Source organism: Rhamphochromis longiceps, linkage group LG18, assembly GCF_057381845.1.
Source record: "Rhamphochromis longiceps isolate RC_006_pf linkage group LG18, R_longiceps_female_GT1.1, whole genome shotgun sequence".
In the NCBI taxonomy this organism is placed as follows: domain Eukaryota; kingdom Metazoa; phylum Chordata; class Actinopteri; order Cichliformes; family Cichlidae; genus Rhamphochromis; species Rhamphochromis longiceps.
In genome coordinates this window covers 18,852,915-18,873,567 of record NC_140574.1, presented here as the reverse complement: position 1 = coordinate 18,873,567, position 20,653 = coordinate 18,852,915, and the positions used below count along the sequence as shown (strand labels likewise).

At 44.0% G+C, this 20,653-nt stretch overlaps 1 protein-coding gene across 8 annotated transcripts in view; it reads left to right on the top strand.

The window, feature by feature from the left end:
- The window catches only part of kmt2cb (lysine (K)-specific methyltransferase 2Cb), a 97,120-nt gene extending 80,908 nt beyond the window's left edge, over positions 1-16,212 (top strand). For 7 of the 8 annotated variants that reach the window (XM_085388543.1, XM_085388541.1, XM_085388542.1 and 4 more), the window contains 18 exons: positions 293-1,930; positions 2,191-2,379; positions 2,663-2,827; positions 2,948-3,077; positions 3,194-3,341; positions 3,433-3,617; positions 4,051-4,187; positions 5,168-5,447; positions 5,826-5,965; positions 7,353-7,466; positions 7,570-8,686; positions 8,783-8,919; positions 9,008-9,150; positions 9,266-9,440; positions 9,551-9,667; positions 9,749-9,822; positions 11,206-11,314; positions 15,033-16,212. In XM_085388543.1, coding sequence (XP_085244669.1) covers positions 293-1,930; positions 2,191-2,379; positions 2,663-2,827; positions 2,948-3,077; positions 3,194-3,341; positions 3,433-3,617; positions 4,051-4,187; positions 5,168-5,447; positions 5,826-5,965; positions 7,353-7,466; positions 7,570-8,686; positions 8,783-8,919; positions 9,008-9,150; positions 9,266-9,440; positions 9,551-9,667; positions 9,749-9,822; positions 11,206-11,314; positions 15,033-15,125 — 5,091 coding nt within the window. In that variant the 3' untranslated portion in view covers positions 15,126-16,212. The remainder of the gene's footprint in view (positions 1-292; positions 1,931-2,190; positions 2,380-2,662; positions 2,828-2,947; positions 3,078-3,193; positions 3,342-3,432; positions 3,618-4,050; positions 4,188-5,167; positions 5,448-5,825; positions 5,966-7,352; positions 7,467-7,569; positions 8,687-8,782; positions 8,920-9,007; positions 9,151-9,265; positions 9,441-9,550; positions 9,668-9,748; positions 9,823-11,205; positions 11,315-15,032) is intronic. The other variant, XM_085388537.1, reaches the window with a different exon arrangement.
- Positions 16,213-20,653: the final 4,441 nt, after the last annotated feature.

Here is a 20,653-nt window from a genome sequence, read left to right as displayed (position 1 = left end):
ATTTTTGAAGAATATGATGTTTTCTATTGCAAGGTATAATCTCTAACTGTATATTATATTTTAGCAGGCATAATTAGAGTGAAATATTAGTTGCCTTTACTCAAACTCTCTATGGGTATAGGACACAAACCAAAGGCATTTGCTTTTTCTTCACCAAAACATACAGTCTTATGTCTTCACTGCAGCCCTCTTTGACTCTAAAAGTGCACTTTGCTGAGTTAAAATTTGAACATTGTTAAAAGTTATTTTGTGAATTTATAGAAAGTAACTTTATTTTTTTACTTTGTCTCAGATCCGCAAGCAGCAGAAGGAGCATGCTGAACTGATTGAGGAGTACAGAGTAAAACAGCAGCAAAACAATATGACACCTATGATGCCTGCAATGCACCCGTTGCCAGGCCCCACTGGCATGGTGCCCAGTGGCCCACCAATGGTTCAGCCTCCTATAAATCCCATGATGCAGATGCCACTTCATCCCAGCCAGCCAAATGTACCTCCACGTATGCCCAACGCACCACCTGGCTGGCATCCCGGTACTTCTATGCCCATGGGAGGACCAGGAATGCCACATATAATGCCTCCCCAGGTACCTATGGGAAATTCAGCCCAACCGCTTCAGATGCCAATGGGTAATGTACCGCAGCACTCTCAAATGCCTTTGGAGCCCCAAGCACCACCTGCTCCTCCAGGTGCCATAAAACCCATGCAGGCAGGTGGTGTGAAGTTTGATGACAACAACCCATTCAGTGAAGGCTTCCAGGAGCGCGAGCGGAGGGAACGGCTCCGGGAGCAGCAGGAGAGACAGCGGGTGCAGCTCATGCAGGAAGTCGAACGTCAAAGAGCACTTAAACACCGCATGGAAATGGAGCAGCAAGGGATGATGGGATCAGATGGGAACATGGCACCACTCTCTCAAATGCCATTTTTTAATGCAGAGCTGCCACAAGACTTCATGCAGCCACAAAGGCCTCCTCTGCAACATCAACAACAACTTGGACCAATTTTTCCTCAGCAGCAGGGTATGCAGCCTGGTATGGGCTCAGTGGCTGGAACATTTATACAGGGTGAGAGGAGAGCCATGGTGGGCAATGGCTTGATGCCACCAGAGATGGGGCCTGATAATGTTGCTCTGCAAGGACCAAACTTTCCTCACGGTCAGCCCAGGCCTCGTCAGTTCAGTGGACCAGGAATGCTTCCAATGCCAGGTGAGGGTCCACCATTTGGGGGTGACTCGTCAACACCTTTACCATCCAACTTTCCAGGCTCAGGTCAGTCTCTGATTCAGCTTTATTCCAACATCATCCCAGATGAGAAGGGGAAAAAGAAGAGGAACCGCAAAAAGAAGAAAGATGATGATGCAGATTCAGTCAAGACACCTTCCACTCCCCACTCAGACCTTACAGCCCCTCTCACACCATGTGTCTCAGACACTTCCTCTACTCCAACCAGAAATCCCCATCTCTTTGGAGATCAGGACCTGTCCAGGTCCCCTTTACTGGGATCTTCCACCCCCAGTCACTCAGAGCTTGAGCGGCAACTTTCTGGTGGGCAATCTGGACAATCTGCTCTGTCATCAGAAGCAGCGAGGGCCCAGGCACAAGCTCAGGAACATGACAGAATCCTCAGCAACATAAAGCTGGAGCAGACTGATGCTAGTGAGTGTCACGGACCAAAAGAAGGTTCCATTGGCCCAGAAATGAGCTCTGTGAAAGAAGAGGGTAACAAAGGGAGCGTGTCTCCGTTCCCTGCTGGGCAGAGTCCAAACAAAGGAGAAGCTGGTAATGAACTATTGAAGCACCTTCTGAAGAACAAGAGTACACCTCCACCTGGATTGTCTCAGCAGAGATCAGAGGAAAGCCTGCGGTCAGAGGAGGAGGAAACCACTGACTGCAAAACCTTACTGAGGCAAAGCTCCATGGACAGCAATGGGGTCAGTTTTTGTGTTAATCATATAGTTACAGAATGCCGAGGGGGTGATCAGCATAGTGAGTCATTTGCAGGCTGAGTGATTCAGAGTGATTCAGATGGGAGGGTCATCATAGCTAAATTAGAATGAATCATAGCTGTCAGAATATGAATGAGTCATAGTTATGTGTTTGAAAACATCTAACTTGAAGTCATTATGCTGCTCAAGTAAATTTTTTTTGCTCATGTTTTGTTTGTTTTTGTTTTTTTCTGTCTCACCTCCAGGCATACTCAGATGGCACCCATGACTTTCCTGGACCTCTGCTCCCCGAGCAGAAGAAGAAAGGGAGAAACAAGAGAGCACCAAAAGCAGGAGAAAAACCTGTTTCTCGCTACAAGAAGAGGAAAAAGGAAGGAGATGAAAGGCAACTGATGCACACTGGACCAGACTCTGTAATGACCCAAATCAAACAGGTAAGTTGGTTTTTATATATATATATATATATATATATATATATATATATATATACACACATATATATTGTTCTGTTGTTGTACCTGCTCCTCTTCCAATTGATGGGTGCTGTGTGTTGTTAGCTTGAAAGGCTGTAGTCTGAAGGCAGAATGTGAGATTCATTTGAACTTAAAATACTTGAGGACATTTCAGTGATTGTGGTTGGGATGGTTTGTGCAAGAATATATCTGGTCTGACTTCTCTGCTAACCTTCCACCGGTCTGCTTGTCTCTGCTAACACAGCAGCTCTCTCTGCTGCCTCTCATGGAGCCTCTGATTGGGGTCAACTTTGCCCATTTTGCTCCCTACGGCAGTGGCCAGCTCAATGGAGAGAACCTTTTGTCTGGTACTTTTGGCAGCGCCTCACTAGATGGAGTTTCTGATTATTATTCCCAGCTGGCCTACAAGGTGAGATCTTACTGCTTCACTAAGGGGATACCAGATAAACAAAGGGTGGGTGTGTGTTAAGTGTGTCTGTGGCACTGTGGCACTGTGTGCCTGACATTGCATTGCACTTGGCTTCTACAGCAGAGTAATTTGAGCAATCCACCGACCCCGCCGGCATCTCTTCCTCCCACTCCACCACCTGTGAACCGACAGAAAATGATCAACGGTTTTGCCACAACCGAAGAGCTGGCCAGCAAAGCCGCTGCTATGGGTAAGCACTCATAAAGGTCCAAGATGGGCTGACCGATTGTGTTTCCATAATCTTAAAATGGGAGCAGAAAATGGAAGGAGGCATTCATACATATTAACGTTGTTTTCCTGTTGCAGTTTCCAAGGGCCTGGTCCCAAAGCCGCTGCATGTTCCATTTAGGAGTGAGGAAGATCTGTTAGCTCGGGCCATCGCTCAGGGACCCAAAACTGTGGATGTTCCAGCTTCTCTTCCCACACCACCTCACAACAACCAGGAAGAGCTCAGGTAACGGATAAAAAATAGTACTTCATGATTTATTTGGGCTGCAGTGTTTTAACAGAGTTGCTCATTTATTTATATATTTTCCTTGTTGTAGTAATCGAGGACAGGAGCCTTGCAAGGAGAGGGACACACCTGACAGCTTTGTTCCATCTTCATCTCCCGAGAGCGTGGTTGGCATGGAGATCAGCCGTTACCCAGACTTGTCTCTGGTAAAGGAAGAGCCGCCATCCCCTTGCCTGTCTCCTGTCCTCCCCATGCTTCCTGCACCTGATGGGAAAGGTAAACGCATATATCTGTTTTATTTAGTTATTTATTTTATGCAGTATATACACAAAGCTCCACTAAAAAGTAAATTCATGGTTTTCACATTAGTGTATCCTCGAGGGTCCATTTGATGTAAATGTGATCATCTTTCCAGATCTGCAGGGGTCAGCATTCTCAGCATAAAGGCCAAAATTTAGCAATGTGATGACTTTATACAAACACACCAGCTTTGCAACTTCCACAAATGAGATGTTGCACACACTTAACTATGGTGCTCCTTTTCTGGCTTTCCATTATGTTTTTAGTGTGCATGTGCAGAATGTATATGCATAAGAATCCTTTACAGTTTGCATAAAAGTATGTGGAAGATGGCTGTGTATGCCTTTGTATGATCACATTTGAACAGTGCAGCAGTTTTTGAGAGTGGTTTGCTTTTTCAATTCATTAGGGACCCAGATCAAACTGCAGGATGTCAAGACTGAGCCTTCTTCGATGTTCTTTGGCTCCCCCTTTGGCTCCATGTCTAATGATTCCAAACAAGGGATGGTTTCTGTTGCTATCACTCTGAGACCAGCTGCAGCTGAGGTAACAATACTTAACATTTACTGAGGTTAGACAAAAATCTGACATTCCGTATTTTCGGCACTATAAGGCACATTTAAAATCCTTTAATTATCTCAAAAATCGACAGTGCGCCTTATAATCTGGTGCGCCTTATGTATGAATTCTGAAAACTCTAAATTCTTTCATCAATTTCATCAACAGTAATTTGTGACAGCAGTTTATTTCTAAATAAACTGCTGTCACTTCCAGCATAAATGAAGACAGAAAACTAAACAGCAGTGACGTTTGTAGGGTTACTGAAATTGGGATAGCTGGTATGTAATCATGTGCTACGTGATCGCTAGCGACACAGCTATGTTAGCATAACATAAACAGTGAAGCTGGAGGGTGAATGCTAATGCTTGTTTTGCTTAATGCGCCTTATAATCCGGTGTGCCTTATGTATGAAAACAGACCCGTTCATTGACAGTGCGCCTTATGGTCAGAAAAATACAGTAATTCTTTTCCCAGTTCTCTCATTCTATATCATATCAGACATGTGCATAATCTGGCCACACAGTAAGAGAAAGATAATTATTGCAAGGGTTTGTTTTAAGGAGGATGCTTGTTTTTATTAGTCAGAGTCTAATTCTGAGAAATTACAGAGTTCTTAAAATAATAGCTTAATTTTTCTACACACATTATTTTAGGATTATTCAAGTTCTGTTAATTCTTGCACGTGCAAGATATTTAAAGCTGCATATTAACTTAGCTATCCTAGTTTATTGGCAGATTTCATTTTACATGAGAAAGTAAACTACTTTTAAATCAGCTGATATTGGCATTTTAGTTCCTAAGAGATTCACTTCTTAATATTAAATCAGAGGAGTAATACAGAAGTCAACATTTAACAGCTTTAAGTGCCTTTTTACTTGGAGCACTTGGGTGACTATGGTGGACGAATTTAGAGGACAACTTGCATTGCTCTAAATTTCTATTTATTTGTTTTATTTATTTTTCAGAACATTACCGGTGTGGTGGCAGCCATTTCAGACCTCTTGTGTGTGAAGATCCCCAGCAGTTATGAGGTCAGCAGCACCCCAGACAGGGGGCCCCTATCTATGGTCAGCGGTCAAAGGGTGGGCCCACATGGCATGGAGCCACGGCCTCCCATGCTTTTCAATGGACAAGGAGACAGTGGAGGACTGCATGGACGGCCGGGACAAATGATCAGAACCAGTGGACCACAGGGAATGATGCAGCAGCAGGCACATCATTTCCGTTTCCATCCCAACAGCCCAGGTAGGGAATAAAACTAAATTAAACAAGAGCATCTCTGATTCCACCCGGTGCAGTAATACAGCCTGTAATTGAAATGTCATGTTTGATTTAAGCTAAATATAATCACTCCCCGTGAAAAAGCACAATTCAGCAATACTCTTTTGATACCTAATCACTTCCCTTTAAACATCCATAGGAGCGCTTTTGTTTTTTAACAGTTTTTTGAGTGTACCATTATTTATCTGAGGCTGAAGGTAGCCTACAGTCCAATTCTATAAAGGCTGTTTTATTTTGTTTGCTAAAGTTTGTTTAGTCCAATTAAAGATTCAATCATCTGTAGGTTACTGTCAGAGATGTTAAAAATTGATCTAATTTTGCATCACTTTTCTGTTACATCAGGCAATGCTGGAGCTCGAGGACCTGATCACAAGATCCCTGGCAGCTCTGGATGTAAACCCCAGTGGTGCTGCCACTGTAAGGTGGTGGTTCTGGGAAATGGAGTGCAGAAAGCCATCAAAGACCTCCCTGTTCACATGAAGGTACCAGATGCATTGGCTGCACAGTCATGTATATATTAACTGTGCACACCACCTGTCAAATAAAAGCTAAAAGTTGAAATTATAACCTTTACAGGAAGCCTGAATGGACTGAGGATGTAGTGCTTCTCCATTCCTTACTCAGAGATCAAGGCCACAGATAATAAATTGCTTCTGATCGTCAGCAGCTCTCATGAACAAAAAGGCTCTGATATCTAACGCCGTTGACTAAAGTACACCATATTTTAATATAGTGCCATGTGACAGTTTTGCCCCTGAGCAAAATTTCTATCACAAGTAAAAGATGAGCTGATTTCCAAAAAGCATTAAGTCAAAGATGACACATGGCTTTAATATTTTAACAAAGATTACTTTTCTATATTTAGTAATTTATTTATTTTTTTTAATTAGACACTCTGCAGGTCAGCATCTGTGGTACCACAGTTTATCACCTTGTGAAACAGAGTCTAAGAGTCTTCAGATTCAAACTTGTTCTTGTTCTGTCTTTACAGCTTGAACCTCTTAAGGTAGTAATTCATTGTGAATAATGAGTCCTGCAGTAGATGCTTCCTTCGGTTGATCTTTTTTTTTTTTTTTTAAATAACGTTCGATGTATACGTGCAGACTTTGCTGTTCTTTAAGTAAATCTGCTCCTTCCTGCAAATTATTCTGCATGCCGCTGTCAATAAAAGCCAAAAGCATGACTCATTAGTCTGTGAACTTAGCAGTTAGTTAAAGCTTTCATTTATGCATCACATAACCTTTTATAATGATGACTGTGTCCATGCCAAAGCCCCGATGAGCTAGTTAAAATGTGAATTTTTGGTAAAGTTATCCGAGAACTCAAGCTTTAGCTCCTTTCCTTTTTACGGCTGTGAAATTGTACAAAATGCAAATTTGCACTAATGTTGCTTGATATGTTGAAATTATGCTTTTGTTTTAACTTTATGCATTTTGGAGATGACTATAGCTTTGATTTGTGTAATGAGTCCCACTGTCAGAAATTTGGATCATTTCAATGTCATGTATACATATAATATTGAGATTATTATATGAGCTGTGATTGGTTGGCTTACCAGATTTTTACGTTGGAGAAATGAAGTATTAAAACTCCTTTCACCCTGAAGGGCCACACTTATCAATATATTCATATGCACGGCACTGGAATAACACTGAACATGTGCTCTGATTATGTAAATCTTTCCTAATGGAGTTAAATAGATTTCAGATCAGTTAGTAGGTTAAACAGCAGTATTTAGGTTATTTAAATATTGCATAATTTATTTTTCAACATCGCTTTGCCTTGAGTGGCTTCCATTAGTCAGATGTTGACTTACACCTCATTCCTAATTCAGCTTCTTCAAACTTGGACTGATTTTCTTCTCGTTAGGAATCTGAAGGCCGTTTTAAATCTGAAGACGACTTGGTCTTCTGCAGCCACAACTGCTTCCATCTCTACTGTTCATCACCACCACTGCAGTCCAGATCAACCACAGAATCTAAGGTTTGTACCACTGTAACCCATGCACATCTCCTAGAAATCTGAGTCTTAAAAAAGCATTTGACTTTTATGTTTGGCACTTTTTTTTCCCTTGTCATCTTCCCAGGAGTCTGTGTCCCTCCTCCCAGCCTCTGAGCAAACAGAGAGCCTTTCTAAAACTCAGCACCAGTACAGTAACAACATGTCCTCCCTGGATGTCCATTGTCTGGCCCAGCTTCAGCCAAAGCAGTCACCCCCCTCTACACCTCCCATCCCATTCCCTTCAGCAGGTGAGACACCCAAGACTGACGCAAAATCCGATGCCCTCAAAGTGACAGTGAAGCTGAAGTCCAGGCCAAGGTCCCACGACGGCTGGCATCAGGGAAAGAGACAGAAAGGACTCCGATGGAGGAAATGGACTGTCCAGGTGGTGGTGCCAAGAGGGAATTCGCAGCTCCCGGATGAGGATAAGATTGATGAGCTCCTGAAGAAGCTTGGAGCCTCCCTGCGCCCTCCAGTGTCACTCAAGGACCAGAGACGCTGCTGTTTCTGCCATCAGTTTGGAGATGGAATGACTGATGGTCCTGCCAGGCTGCTCAATCTAGATCTCGATGTGTGGGTTCATCTCAACTGTGCCCTTTGGTCGACTGAGGTGTACGAGACTCAAGCTGGCGCCCTCATCAACGTGGAGCTTGCGCTGCGGCGTGGTCAAACTATACGATGCGCCTACTGTCAGCAGACCGGAGCCACCAGCGGCTGCCACCGCCTGCGCTGCACCAATGTCTACCATTTCACCTGTGCCCTGCATGCTCAGTGCACCTTCTTCAAGGATAAGACCATGCTCTGCCATGCCCACAGGCCCCGGGGAACAGCGGGACATGCTCTGGAGCACGAGCTGCGATGCTTTGCCGTGTTCCGGCGTGTTTATGTCCAGAGAGACGAAGTGCGTCAAATTGCCACGGCTGTGCAGCAGCCCGAGTTAGGTTACACCTTTCGGGTAGGCAGTCTGGTGTTGCATGCGATCGGCCAGCTCACACCGCTACAGATGGCGTCCTTCCATTCCTCAACAGCCATCTTTCCAGTTGGCTATGAAGCTTGCCGCATTTACTGGAGCATGCGCCATGGCAATCGCCGCTGTCGCTACATCTGTTCAGTTGAAGAGAGAGACGGGATACCAGAGTTTACCATCAGAGTCATCGAACAAGGCTACCAAGACATGGTCCTGACTGACACCTCTGCTAAAGGTTTGCCCTCAGGAAAAAAAAATACTAGTGTGTGTTTTTGTGGCTAATGAAACAGTTTTAACCAGCTTCTGTTCTTGTCTCTGCTCTTGTCATTAGGAGTGTGGGATAAGGTGCTAGGCCCAGTTGCTGAGAAGAGAGCTGAGTCAGGCACTCTGAAGCTCTTTCCTGTTTACCTGAAAGGAGAGGATCTGTTTGGGCTCACAGTTCCTGCAGTTGCCAAGATCACAGAATCGGTTTGTACCTACTTTGGAGGATTTCATCAGCTGCAAGAATTTAAAAACATCAACAAATCTCTAAATGATGCTTTTCATCTGGTTTCAGCTCCCAGGAGTGGAAGCTTGTGACAGGTACTCGTTCCGTTACGGACGCAACCCTCTCGTGGAGTTGCCTCTCATGTTCAATCCAGCTGGTTGTGCCCGCGCTCAGCCAAGAACAAGCTCTCCCTACACCTCACTGGTGATAAGGTAACTTTGTTTGAAGTTGACATTAAATTAGCTTCCTGGGAACGTTCTGTCTCCAAGTAAATAAGTCAGAGTTAATAAAATGTTCTCCTTCTCCACCTCCCTCCTAAAAATAAAGGCCTCAGCCACAGGCTGTATCCAGCAGCAGTGCCAGGTCTAACCAGAATGTTGCCCAAGGAGAAGGTGGCGCCCCCCATAATAAGCCTCCGGTGGTGCACCCCAGGTCCTCCCAGTACCGCTGGATGAAGAGTGAGTGGCGAGCCAACGTCTATCTGGGCCGCTCCCGCATCCAGGTGAGTCGACCAGATTTAAATTCTTTTTAAACTGTCAGAGTGAGACTGATGCTTTTGTTTTCCATTTCCTGTTGACTAAATGAAAACCTGCTTATTTGACATATTCACAGGGCCTGGGGCTGTTTGCTGCTAGAGACATTGAAAAACAGACAATGGTGATTGAGTACAATGGAACCATCCTCCGAAATGAGGTCGCCATCAGGAAGGAGAAAATCTATAGGTCTAAGGTAAATATATGTGCTGCAACATTGTGTTTCTTTAAAATGATCTTTTCCAAAAGCTAAGAGCATTTCTTCTCTTCCTTGTAGAACCGGGCAGTGTTCATGTTCCGCATCGACAGCGAACATGTTGTTGATGCCACACTTAATGGAGGGATCGCAAGGTACTCTGAGCTTCCACGAACTGTTTGAGCATTTTCATAAATGTATTTATGACAGTGTAGCATTTCTTTCATACTCACTTACTGCAACAAATGTCATTCAGTGTAGCACACTGATGAGCCACAACATTAAAACCCCTTGCGGGTGAAGTGAGTAACCCTGATGATCTCAGTGCACTGGTATCTGTCAAGGGGGTGGTTACAAGAGGCTGCAAGTGAAGAGTGAGCTCTTGAAGTTAAAACAGGGAAAAATGAGCAAGCCTGTTGATCTGAGCGACTTTGACAAGAGCCACATTGTTATGACTAGATGGCTGGGTCAGGGCACCTCCAGAACAGCATGTCCGGTGGGGTGTTACCTGTTTCCAGTGGTTAGCACAAGTGATGAGGGCTTAAAGCACATTGATGTGTGGGAGTAAAGGGTGGTTCTGTGATCCCACAGAAGAGCACCTCCAGCACAATTTACTGAAAACTGGTTATGGTAGAAAGTTGTCAGAATGCACAGTGCTGCACAGGGTTTTCATACTGACCACTATCCACTGCCAAAGGAGGAAAGGGTGTTAACTCAGCTTCCAAGTCCCTGAAATCTCAAGTCTGTTTGAGCATCTGTGGGATTTTTGAGGAAGGAAAAAGAAGTAGTTAGATTTATGGATGGCCAGCCTTACTTCTTACAGGACTTAACTGATGAGCTGCTAAGATGGAACAAAGGTTTTGTGGAGTGCACGCCTCAACGTCTTAAAAGTAGCCTCTCCATATCTGTCTTACCGATATAATCTTCCAGTAAAGTGGCACAGACGAGACTCTGCTTCTGTGTGTGGGAGGCTTGACTGCAAACTGGTACATATTGCAAATGAGCATCAGGGGTTTTTTTTCGTTGCTGCTGTAGACGTTGGCCTTTTTTGGATTTTGTTATCAAAGTGATGGCAGTTCAGTTGCATTGTCAAAAGGGCCCAAACACACATGAAACCAGAACTAGAGACCATGTTGGAACAGGTTCATGCCCTTCTTCATAGTTTGTGAAAGATGAACACTCAGTAGTCAGTACTACTTTGTTATGAGTTCTCACTGACAAAATCTATCCACAGATCTGAAAACCCCGGTAAACATACTCTAAACTGCCTTTGCGTCTCATTTTGCCATGCTGACCAAACACAGACTCACAAGTTGGAAACAAAGCTAGTTTCTTTTGAATGTCATAATTGTTTTGTTTTTTTAAATGTTGGCATTTTCATCTTATCACCGTCTGCCGCTGCGTGTCTGAATCAGCTCACAGAGGCAGCAAATGAGCCTTTAGTTGCAAATAGAATCTGCAATCATTTAAATGTGGTCGGCTATGTTACAGTAATGCTCTGAACGCTGTTTCACGCGTGACTCGTGCTTCTTTTTCAGATATATCAATCATTCTTGTGCCCCTAACTGTGTTGCTGAGGTGGTAACATTTGAGAGGGGTTACAAAATCATCATCAGCTGCATTCGCAGAATTGAAAAAGGAGAGGAGGTTGGTACACACACACACACACACACACACACACACACACATACATATATATATATATATATATATATATATATATATATATATATATATATATATATATATATATATATATATATATATATATATAAAAAAAACACCCAGCACGCCCCTGCGGGCGGTTTATCCTTCAAGCTCGGGTCCTCTACCAGAGGCCTGGGAGCTTGAGGGTCCTGCGCAGTATCTTAGCTGTTCCCAGGACTGCGCTCTTCTGGACAGAGATCTCCGATGTTGTTCCCGGGATCTGCTGGAGCCACTCGCCTAGCTTGGGAGTCACCGCACCTAGTGCTCCGATTACCACGGGGACCACCGTTACCTTCACCCTCCACATCCTCTCGAGCTCTTCTCTGAGCCCTTGGTATTTCTCCAGCTTCTCGTGTTCCTTCTTCCTGATATTGCTGTCATTCGGAACCGCTACATCGATCACTACGGCCGTCTTCTTCTGTTTGTCTACCACCACTATGTCCGGTTGGTTAGCCACCACCATTTTGTCCGTCTGTATCTGGAAGTCCCACAGGATCTTAGCTCGGTCATTCTCCACCACCCTTGGGGGCATCTCCCATTTTGACCTCGGGACTTCCAGGTTATACTCGGCACAGATGTTCCTGTACACTATGCCGGCCACTTGGTTATGGCGTTCCATGTATGCCTTGCCTGCTAGCATCTTGCACCCTGCTGTTATGTGCTGGATTGTCTCTGGGGCATCTTTACACAGCCTGCACCTGGGGTCTTGCCTGGTGTGATAGACCCCAGCCTCTATGGATCTTGTGCTCAGAGCTTGTTCTTGTGCTGCCATGATTAGTGCCTCTGTGCTGTCTTTCAGTCCAGCTTTGTCCAGCCACTGGTAGGATTTCTGGATATCAGCCACCTCCTCTATCTGCCGGTGGTACATACCGTGCAGGGGCCTGTCCTTCCATGATGGTTCCTCGTCTCCCTCCTCTTTCTTGGGTTTCTGCTGCCTGAGGTATTCACTGAGCACTCGGTCAGTTGGGGCCATCTTCCCAATGTATTCTTGGATGTTCGTTGTCTCATCCTGGACTGTGGTGCTGACACTCACCAGTCCCCGGCCCCCTTCCTTCCGCTTAGCGTACAGCCTCAGGGTGCTGGACTTGGGGTGAAACCCTCCATGCATGGTAAGGAGCTTTCTTGTCTTTATGTCAGTGGCTTCTATCTCCTCCTTTGGCCAGCCTATTACCCCAGCAGGGTACCTGATCACGGGCAGGGCGTACGTGTTGATGGCCCGGATCTTGTTCTTACCATTCAGCTGACTCCTCAGGACTTGCCTGACCCTCTGCAGGTACTTGGTGGTTGCAGCCTTTCTAGCAGCCTCTTCATGGTTCCCATTCGCCTGCGGGATCCCCAAGTACTTGTAACTGTCCTCTATGTCTGCAATGTTTCCTTCTGGTAGTTCAATCCCCTCAGTTCTGACTACCTTCCCTCTCTTTGTTACCATCCGACTACACTTCTCCAGTCCGAACGACATTCCAATGTCATTGCTGTATAGCCTGGTAGTGTGGATCAGTGAATCGATGTCTCGTTCACTCTTGGCATACAGCTTGATGTCATCCATGTACAGGAGGTGGCTGACAACTGCGCCGTTCCGTAGTTGGTATCCGTAGCCAGTCTTGTTAATGATCTCACTGAGGGGGTTCAGGCCTATGCAGAACAGCAGTGGGGACAGAGCATCTCCTTGGTAGATCCCGCACTTGATGGTGACTTGTGCTATGGGCTTGGAGTTGGCCTCTAGTGTTGTACGCCACATCCCCATTGAGTTCCTGATGAAGGCTCTTAGGGTCCCATTGATCTTGTACAATTCTAGGCATTCCAGTATCCAGCTGTGGGGCATTGAGTCATAGGCCTTCTTGTAATCAATCCAGGCAGTGCACAGGTTGGTCAGTCTGGTCTTGCAGTCTCGGCTGACTGTTCTGTCTACCAGTAGCTGGTGTTTTGCGCCTCTGGTATTCTTGCCAATCCCTTTCTGTGTCCCGCTCATGTATTGACCCATGTGCCTGTTCATCTTAGCCGATATGATGCCTGACAGGAGCTTCCATGTAGTACTGAGGCAGGTTATTGGTCGGTAGTTGGAGGGGACCGGTCCCTTCTTGGGGTCCTTGGGGATCAGGACCGTCCGACCTTCGGTTAGCCATTCCGGGTGTCTCTCGTTAACTAGCAGCTGGTTCATTTGTGCTGCCAGACGCTCGTGGAGTGCAGTCAGCTTCTTTAGCCAGTAGGCGTGAACCATGTCGGGCCCTGGTGCTGTCCAACTCTTCATACTGGAGACCCTTTCTTGGATATCTGCCACTGTGATGGTTACTGGACCCTGTGGTCGCTGTGGTCTGCCCTCAGATCCTCTAGCCACTGAGCATTGCCGTTATGGGTTGCGTCCTTCTCCCATATGCCCTTCCAGTATTGCGCCGTCTCCAGCCTTGGTGGTGCTGTTCTCTTATTGTTCCCTTGCCACTGAGAGTACACCTTTGCTGGTTCTGTGGAGAACAGCTGGTTTATTCTCCTGCCTTCTATCTCTCTGGTGTACCTCCTCAAGCGGCTGGCCAAGGCTGTGAGTCTTTGCTTGGCAGTTTCCAAGGCCTCAGGTATGGACAGCTTGCTGTATTTCTTATGCACCTTCTTTGTCGCACCTTTCTGCAACTCCGTTAGTTGGCTAACCTCCCTCCGTGCTACTTTGATCTTGCCCTCTAGCCTCCTTCTCCATGGAGGGTACTGCCCCTTGTCGCTGTTCAACTTGTAGCCAAGCATCTCACTGATCACTGCTGCCGTATTGTAGATCAGCTTGTTAGTGTCGGTAATCGTGGTTGTAGGTATTGTCCGTAGTGCTGCATTAACATCATCTAGCAGACCTTCTGAGGGTACTTCACGTAATCTTGGTAACCGGCTACGGGGGATCCAGGTTTCAAGCTTGGCCATGATCCTATTTTTCAGGTCAATTCCTCTCGCACTCAACGGTCCTTCTCCTATCGCACTTGGGGCTACGTACCCAATCTCGGGTGGGGGTGATGAAATCGCCCCCCTGACCTGGCGTCCTGACTCCTCCTTGCCGTAGCATTTGTGTTGTACCTCGTCAATCTCTAGCTGTGAGAGCAGTCCCTTCTTTCGAATGTTGGAACACTGAGCTACTAGTTGTTTCGCCGTCACTGTGGATGTTGGGTATCGAAGAATCCATAGGTCCGTCATCCTATTCATGTAGCCCCTGCCGCCGGGGTTACTTGCGTAGTAGCATTCCAACAACGCCCTGTTTTCGTCTCTTGTCTCTTGCCCACCGATGCCTTCTTGTTCCAGTAGCCCACTTTTCGTCAGGGTGCCCTGGTTCCTCAACACCTGACGCGGACCTTGTTGATCCGGGCGACGTCCGAGCCGGCATGCCTTCATATTTATCTGTCTCGCTCATGTCTGCGGTAGGCTCGCTTAGCATAGGGGGTCTAGCCTTAGGACCCTTACTGGATACAGACGCCCAAGGCAGGAATCGAACTTGCGATCCTGGGTTCCAAAGGCGTGTAGTCTAACCACTACGATATCCAGCTGCTGCTGGATATATATATATATATATATATATATAAAAATTTTCTGTAATTACAATTTATCCCTGTTCGTTTGCATGCATATGTGGGTGTAAACGGTGCAGTTGTGATATAGCCATGGGTGTTTCTCCCGTGTTTGTTTTCTGCAGCTGTGTTTCAACTACCAGTTTGACAGCTTTGAGGGCCAGCACAAGATTGCTTGCCACTGTGGAGCTCCTGAATGCAGGAAGTGGATTAACTGAGCAAAATGGAAACGACGAACCCAAACGCATTCCTTGCCATAGCGTGTGGAGGATGCTGTGATCTCTGCACAGAATAAATAAGAGACTTCACACTAAAGTCATTTTACGAATGAGCAGAAGGCCTGAGCCCTTGGAGAAATAAATGAATCGGTGTTGGTTCGTCAACAACGTGGAATTAAAAATAGGCGGAGGAAGGGAAATATAACACAGTAGCAGGAAATGACTCGTGCCATATGTGAGGGGCTCTGTCGACGCCTCCGTCTGTATGTATCCGTGTGTTTGTTTGGTGTACATGGGGGTGCGGAATCCACCAGCGAATGAGAAAGCACTGTGTGGGGTGCGGCCTTATTGCTTACTAAGGGCAGGCCCTTTTGTTCATACTGTTAATGTATACCGTTTGACTAAATGTAGACATCACTGAATGAGGAATGTACAGCAATGAATACCGCGAAGGGAATATTAACTTGCACTAAAAATAAAAAAAATAAACAAAAAAAACCCCATACACACACCCACACACACACACACACAAGCTTTTAAATACTTGATTCCATGAGTCAGTTTTATCATAGGTCTCTGTCATGTGATTTGTGTGGAATTCGAGAGGTTTTGTATTTATTACTGAGTGAATGAATTTTATTCTCAAAATGAGATCGAGTTAAAAGAAGGCTAGATTGCTATTGTTTTTGAAGATTGAAGAAGACATGCTGTTACTTTTGTATAAATGTACATAAAAAAAACCAACAAAAAAACTATAGGAATAACCGACCAAATACTACCTTAACCTTCTCGATGTTTGGGTGTTTTTAAAAATTGTTTTTGTTCTGTTTGTCATTGAAATTTATTTAAGATGGACGTTATTTCAGTTTGAGAGTATATATTATGATTATTCTGTACAGAATTTGTAATATAACCACAATAATTCACAAAGTATTTTTGTTGTATTAAAAGTACGGTATTGTAGCGTAGTGTTTTGTGACTTACACTTACTTTGACCACTCTCAAAAAAAAAAAGAAATATTTTTGTTGACTAATGTAACAAGTAATCGGTTACAGAATCAAAAAAAAGACTCTTCAGATAGTAAAAGATCATTGTGATCTGTTTGCTGTTAATCAGGTTTGATTTTAAAGAACTGTGAATTAGGTTTTAAAACCCAAAAAAACTGCTTTTTAACTTTTTATCACAAATGGAAACAGCAACATGTGTTAACCTGTTTTTTTGTTGTTGTTGTTTTTTAAACTTTACTTTTAACACAAATAAGGTGCGAACGTCTAATAATGTTGTTACTTAGATGAACCACTGCGCAACAGAAAGAATTCTATGGAGAACTGTAGGTTGTTCTGCCTTTTGTTTTTGTTTCGTTTTTTTGGAAAGAGATGGCATCCTGCTTATAATCAGAAATATTTCTTATACTGACACTTCACAAGTCACATGCTAGAAGCAGAGGAGTTTTTGCGTGCACAATTTCAAGTTGACTGTAAAATTTTGGAGACAGTCTTAGAACTTGTAATGTATATGGCATGTATTTTTTTAACTTTCCGAAGACTCAATTGTATATATTTTTCTCAATGAATGGTTGTAACAAAATTGTTTCTTGGATATTTTTTCTTCTCTTGTACGATACATCATCCTGCCAGTGTGTTTGTGCTACATTTTCTTGGTCGTGTAAAGTAGTCATTTCTTTTCTTTTTGTTTTTATTTTGTTCCTTTTCTTTTTCGTTTCTTTTTTTTGTTTCTTTCTCTTTTTTTGAATTGCCTTTTGAAGTGTACAGAGTATGAGGTTTGGAGTTTGTGGAATTGAATTTAGAAACATTTACAAAAATAAACTATTTTACATGTTAGCAATTTGTTTGTGTTTTCAATGATTGCACTTTCTTTTCTTTTAATTAAAGCTGGGAAAAGGAATTTGTTGCATGTTGCTAGCACTGAGTTGGATCCCATAAAGGTCCTGGAAACATTCCTCAGACTTTTCTCCATATTGGCATGATGCCAGCACCACATCCAAAAGGTGCTTTTTTTTTTTTTTCTTGAGATCTGGTGACTGAAGGTGATTTTCATGGTCGAAAAACCAATTTGAGATTATTTAAATTTTGTGATGTGGAGCATTATCCTGCTGAAAGTAGATTTCAGAAGATGGCTACACTGTTGTCATAAAGGGACATGATCTGCAAACAATAATCGTGGAGGCTGTGATGTTTAAATGATATGAGGTACTAAGGGACCTCAGGTGTGCCCATTAGAATAGATGCAGGGATGGAGTGCTGTGACTGTAGCTCAGGAGGTTGTTTGTTTGATACCTGTTTTGAGCCATTCTACATGCCAAATATACCTGGGCAAGATACTTTCCCCCAAGTTGCTCTATGATGCATCCATTGGAGTGTAAATGTTAGCCAGAAAGCAGTTAAGCCTAGAAAAAGTGCTTGTAAGAAAGAGTGTGAACTGGTGAATGAGGCATGTTGCTTTCAGTGTTGAGGTAGAGTAGAAATGAGCTGTATAAGAACCAGTTCATTTACTATGCTTCATGCTTGGGCCACATTTGGACCCTACCATCCAAACGTAGCAAAAATTAAGACTCCTCAGACAAATTTTTTTATGTCTTGTATTGTCAAATTTTGGTGAGCCTGTGAGAACTTTATCCCAGTTTCCTGCTCAACTCTAACAGGACCCAGTGTGGTCTTCTGCTGCTGTAGCCCATCTGCTACAAGTTTGGGGGTGTTGTGCATTAAGAGATGCTTTTCTGCTTAGTCGTAACAAATTGTTTCTTGAGTTACTGTAGATTTCTTACCAACTAAAAGCAGTCTAATTATTTTCCTGTGATGTCAACAATACATTTTTGCTCAGAGAACTGCAGTTCTGCAGGAAAATCCCAGTGGATCAGCAGTAACCATGCCATGCTCACAATTAAATCGCCCTCCCTCCCCATTCTGATGCTCAGTTTGAAGAAAGTGGTCAGAGTGGATGTGTGTTCTCTGTTTAGTTCAACCAAAGCTTCAAACATACTAGCAAATAGGCAAATAATGAGTCATAAGCTATGCTGACTTCTAGATATGTTTCCATTCATCAGCTGTAGAGACTTTCATAAAAATCTTTTATTATGATCACAGACTGTTTATGACTTTATGACTGTTTATGGACATGTGATCAAGGAAGCCAAAGAGTTGTTCTTCTCAGATTGTTCAGAGTCCACATTAAATGATCCACTATGTCAAAACGACTGAATAACCAAACATTTATAAAAGAGGTATTTTTCCTTCTTGGGTCTTCAGTCATCTTGTAGCGATCCCACTTTCTCTCAGAGCCCGGAACCCCCTCATTATGCTAGCATGCAATCTCGATGGCACTAAAACACGTGTTAACGTTCAACCAAATTTAGTTAATTGTGTGTGCTGTGCTTGCACATTTACTGGGTATCACTCCTGTGGACCTGACTGTTGGTAAAAAAAAAAACCCCAAAAAAACCCTGCTACATCTTTAAACCACTCATACTCCATGAGAAACATGTTATATAAACTTTGAGCTTGAACAAATAAAAGCTGAGTTTAATTATAGCTAAAAGCATAATTATGTGTTTCGTTTTGTGTTTAAATAACATCTTGACACATAGAAGACATAGTGCTAGGTGGCATCTTGGCATGATGGTACGAGTAAGCGGGCAAAACACACACTCTGTTGTGCTGTGCACTCTGCATTTGATTGGTACTTGGAGGGCTCGGTGCTCATGTTCTTAAACTACCCATGTGGATGGACACTAAATAGTACCAATACACCTCATGCAACATTTGGTATAGAAAGATGCTTCACTGTAAGCACGTGGAAATTAAAGACTGCTGTTTACACAGTATGTGTTTTTTTTTTACAAAGAAGCCAAGAAGTATATAAGCTTTTAAAAGTTTATCAAACAGAAAACTAAATAAATTCAAGTCAGCATAAGCAACGGACAGTGCACAAGAGAGGTGGAGGCAGGGTGGAGTGTGTGGAGACGAGTGTCAGGGTGATTTGTGACAGAAGAATAGCAGCGTGAAAGAGGTTTACAAAAAATGGTAGTGAGACCTGCTATTGTATAAGTTTTGGAGACAATGAAAATAACAAAACGACGGGCGGTTGAGCTGAAGATGCTGAGATTTTCATTGGGAGTGAGCAGGATGGTCAAAGTAAGGAATTGCTTCAAGAAAACGACCACTCAGGTTGGATGGTTTGGAGATAAAGTTAGAGAAGCAAGGCTGGGATGCTTTGGATGTGTGCAGAGGAGGGGCAGTGGATGTACTGACAAAGGATGCTGAATATGGATCTGCCAGGCAGGAGGAAAAAAGGAAGCCTGCAGAGAAAACTCCTGGATGTATAGTGAAGCTGGGCATACAGAGGAGCATGGTAGGGACAGGGTGAGGTGGAGTCAGGTGTGGCAATGAAGATGATAAGATAACTCTTTGTTATTGCACAGTCATACATAGTACAATAGTACAATGAGATTGGAAAACTGTCCTACGTCGGCACTACATATAACACAACACGACACGATATGACACATCACAACGCAACACAAACAACACAACACAGTATATTAACTTAGTAATAAAAAAAGAACAATAAGTGTGTGTGTATTGCACACTGTTATTATTGCACATTAATTATTATTGCACCTTGTTATAAATATAAATATTATTATTATTATTGTTTTAAACATTGTTACCTCCCCCCCCCAAAAAAAGTCCAGGTAGGTAGCCAGTCAGGTCAGCTATTTGCATTGATCAGGGCTATTGCCCTGTTGTAAAAGCTGTCCTTGAGTCTGTTTGTCTGGGACCTCAGTAGCTTGAACCTCCTGCCAGATGGCAGCAGCTTAAGCACCCGGTGTCCTGGGAGTGTTCCATCCTGTAGGATGCTGTGTGCCCTCTTGAGACAGCGAGTGCTGTACAGGTCCTTCAGGGAGGGAAGAGAATGTCCAATGATTTTTTGGGCCATATTAATGGCCCTCTGGAGTGCCTTTCTGTGTGCTGTGGTGCAGCTGGAGAACCACACACCGATGCAATATGTCAGCACACTTTCAATGGAACAGCGGTAGAAGACGGTCAGCAGCTCCTTCTTCAGGACCATTTTTCTGAGGATTCTCAGAAAGTGGAGACGCTGTTGGGCCTTCTTTAAAACCGCAGCGGTGTTAGAGCTCCATTGGAGGTCTGTGTCTATGTGCACACCCAGAAACTTGAAACTGGAGACCCTTTCCACACACTCCCTATTGATGCTGACAGGCTGCAGCTCGGACTTCCTCCTTCTGAAGTCAACTACCAGTTCTTTTGTCTTGTTGGTATTGAGGTCCAGGTTGTTATTGACACACCAATCTGACAGCCTCTGAACTTCAGCTCTGTATGCCATCTCATCTCCCCCTGAGATGAGCCCCACCACGGTGGTATCATCTGCAAACTTGATGACTGTGTTGTCTGGGTGGGTACTAACACAGTCATGTGTGTACAGAGTGTACAGTAGGGGACTCAGGGATCAGTGACTGAGCAACTGCTGCAAATCACTAAAATGATCC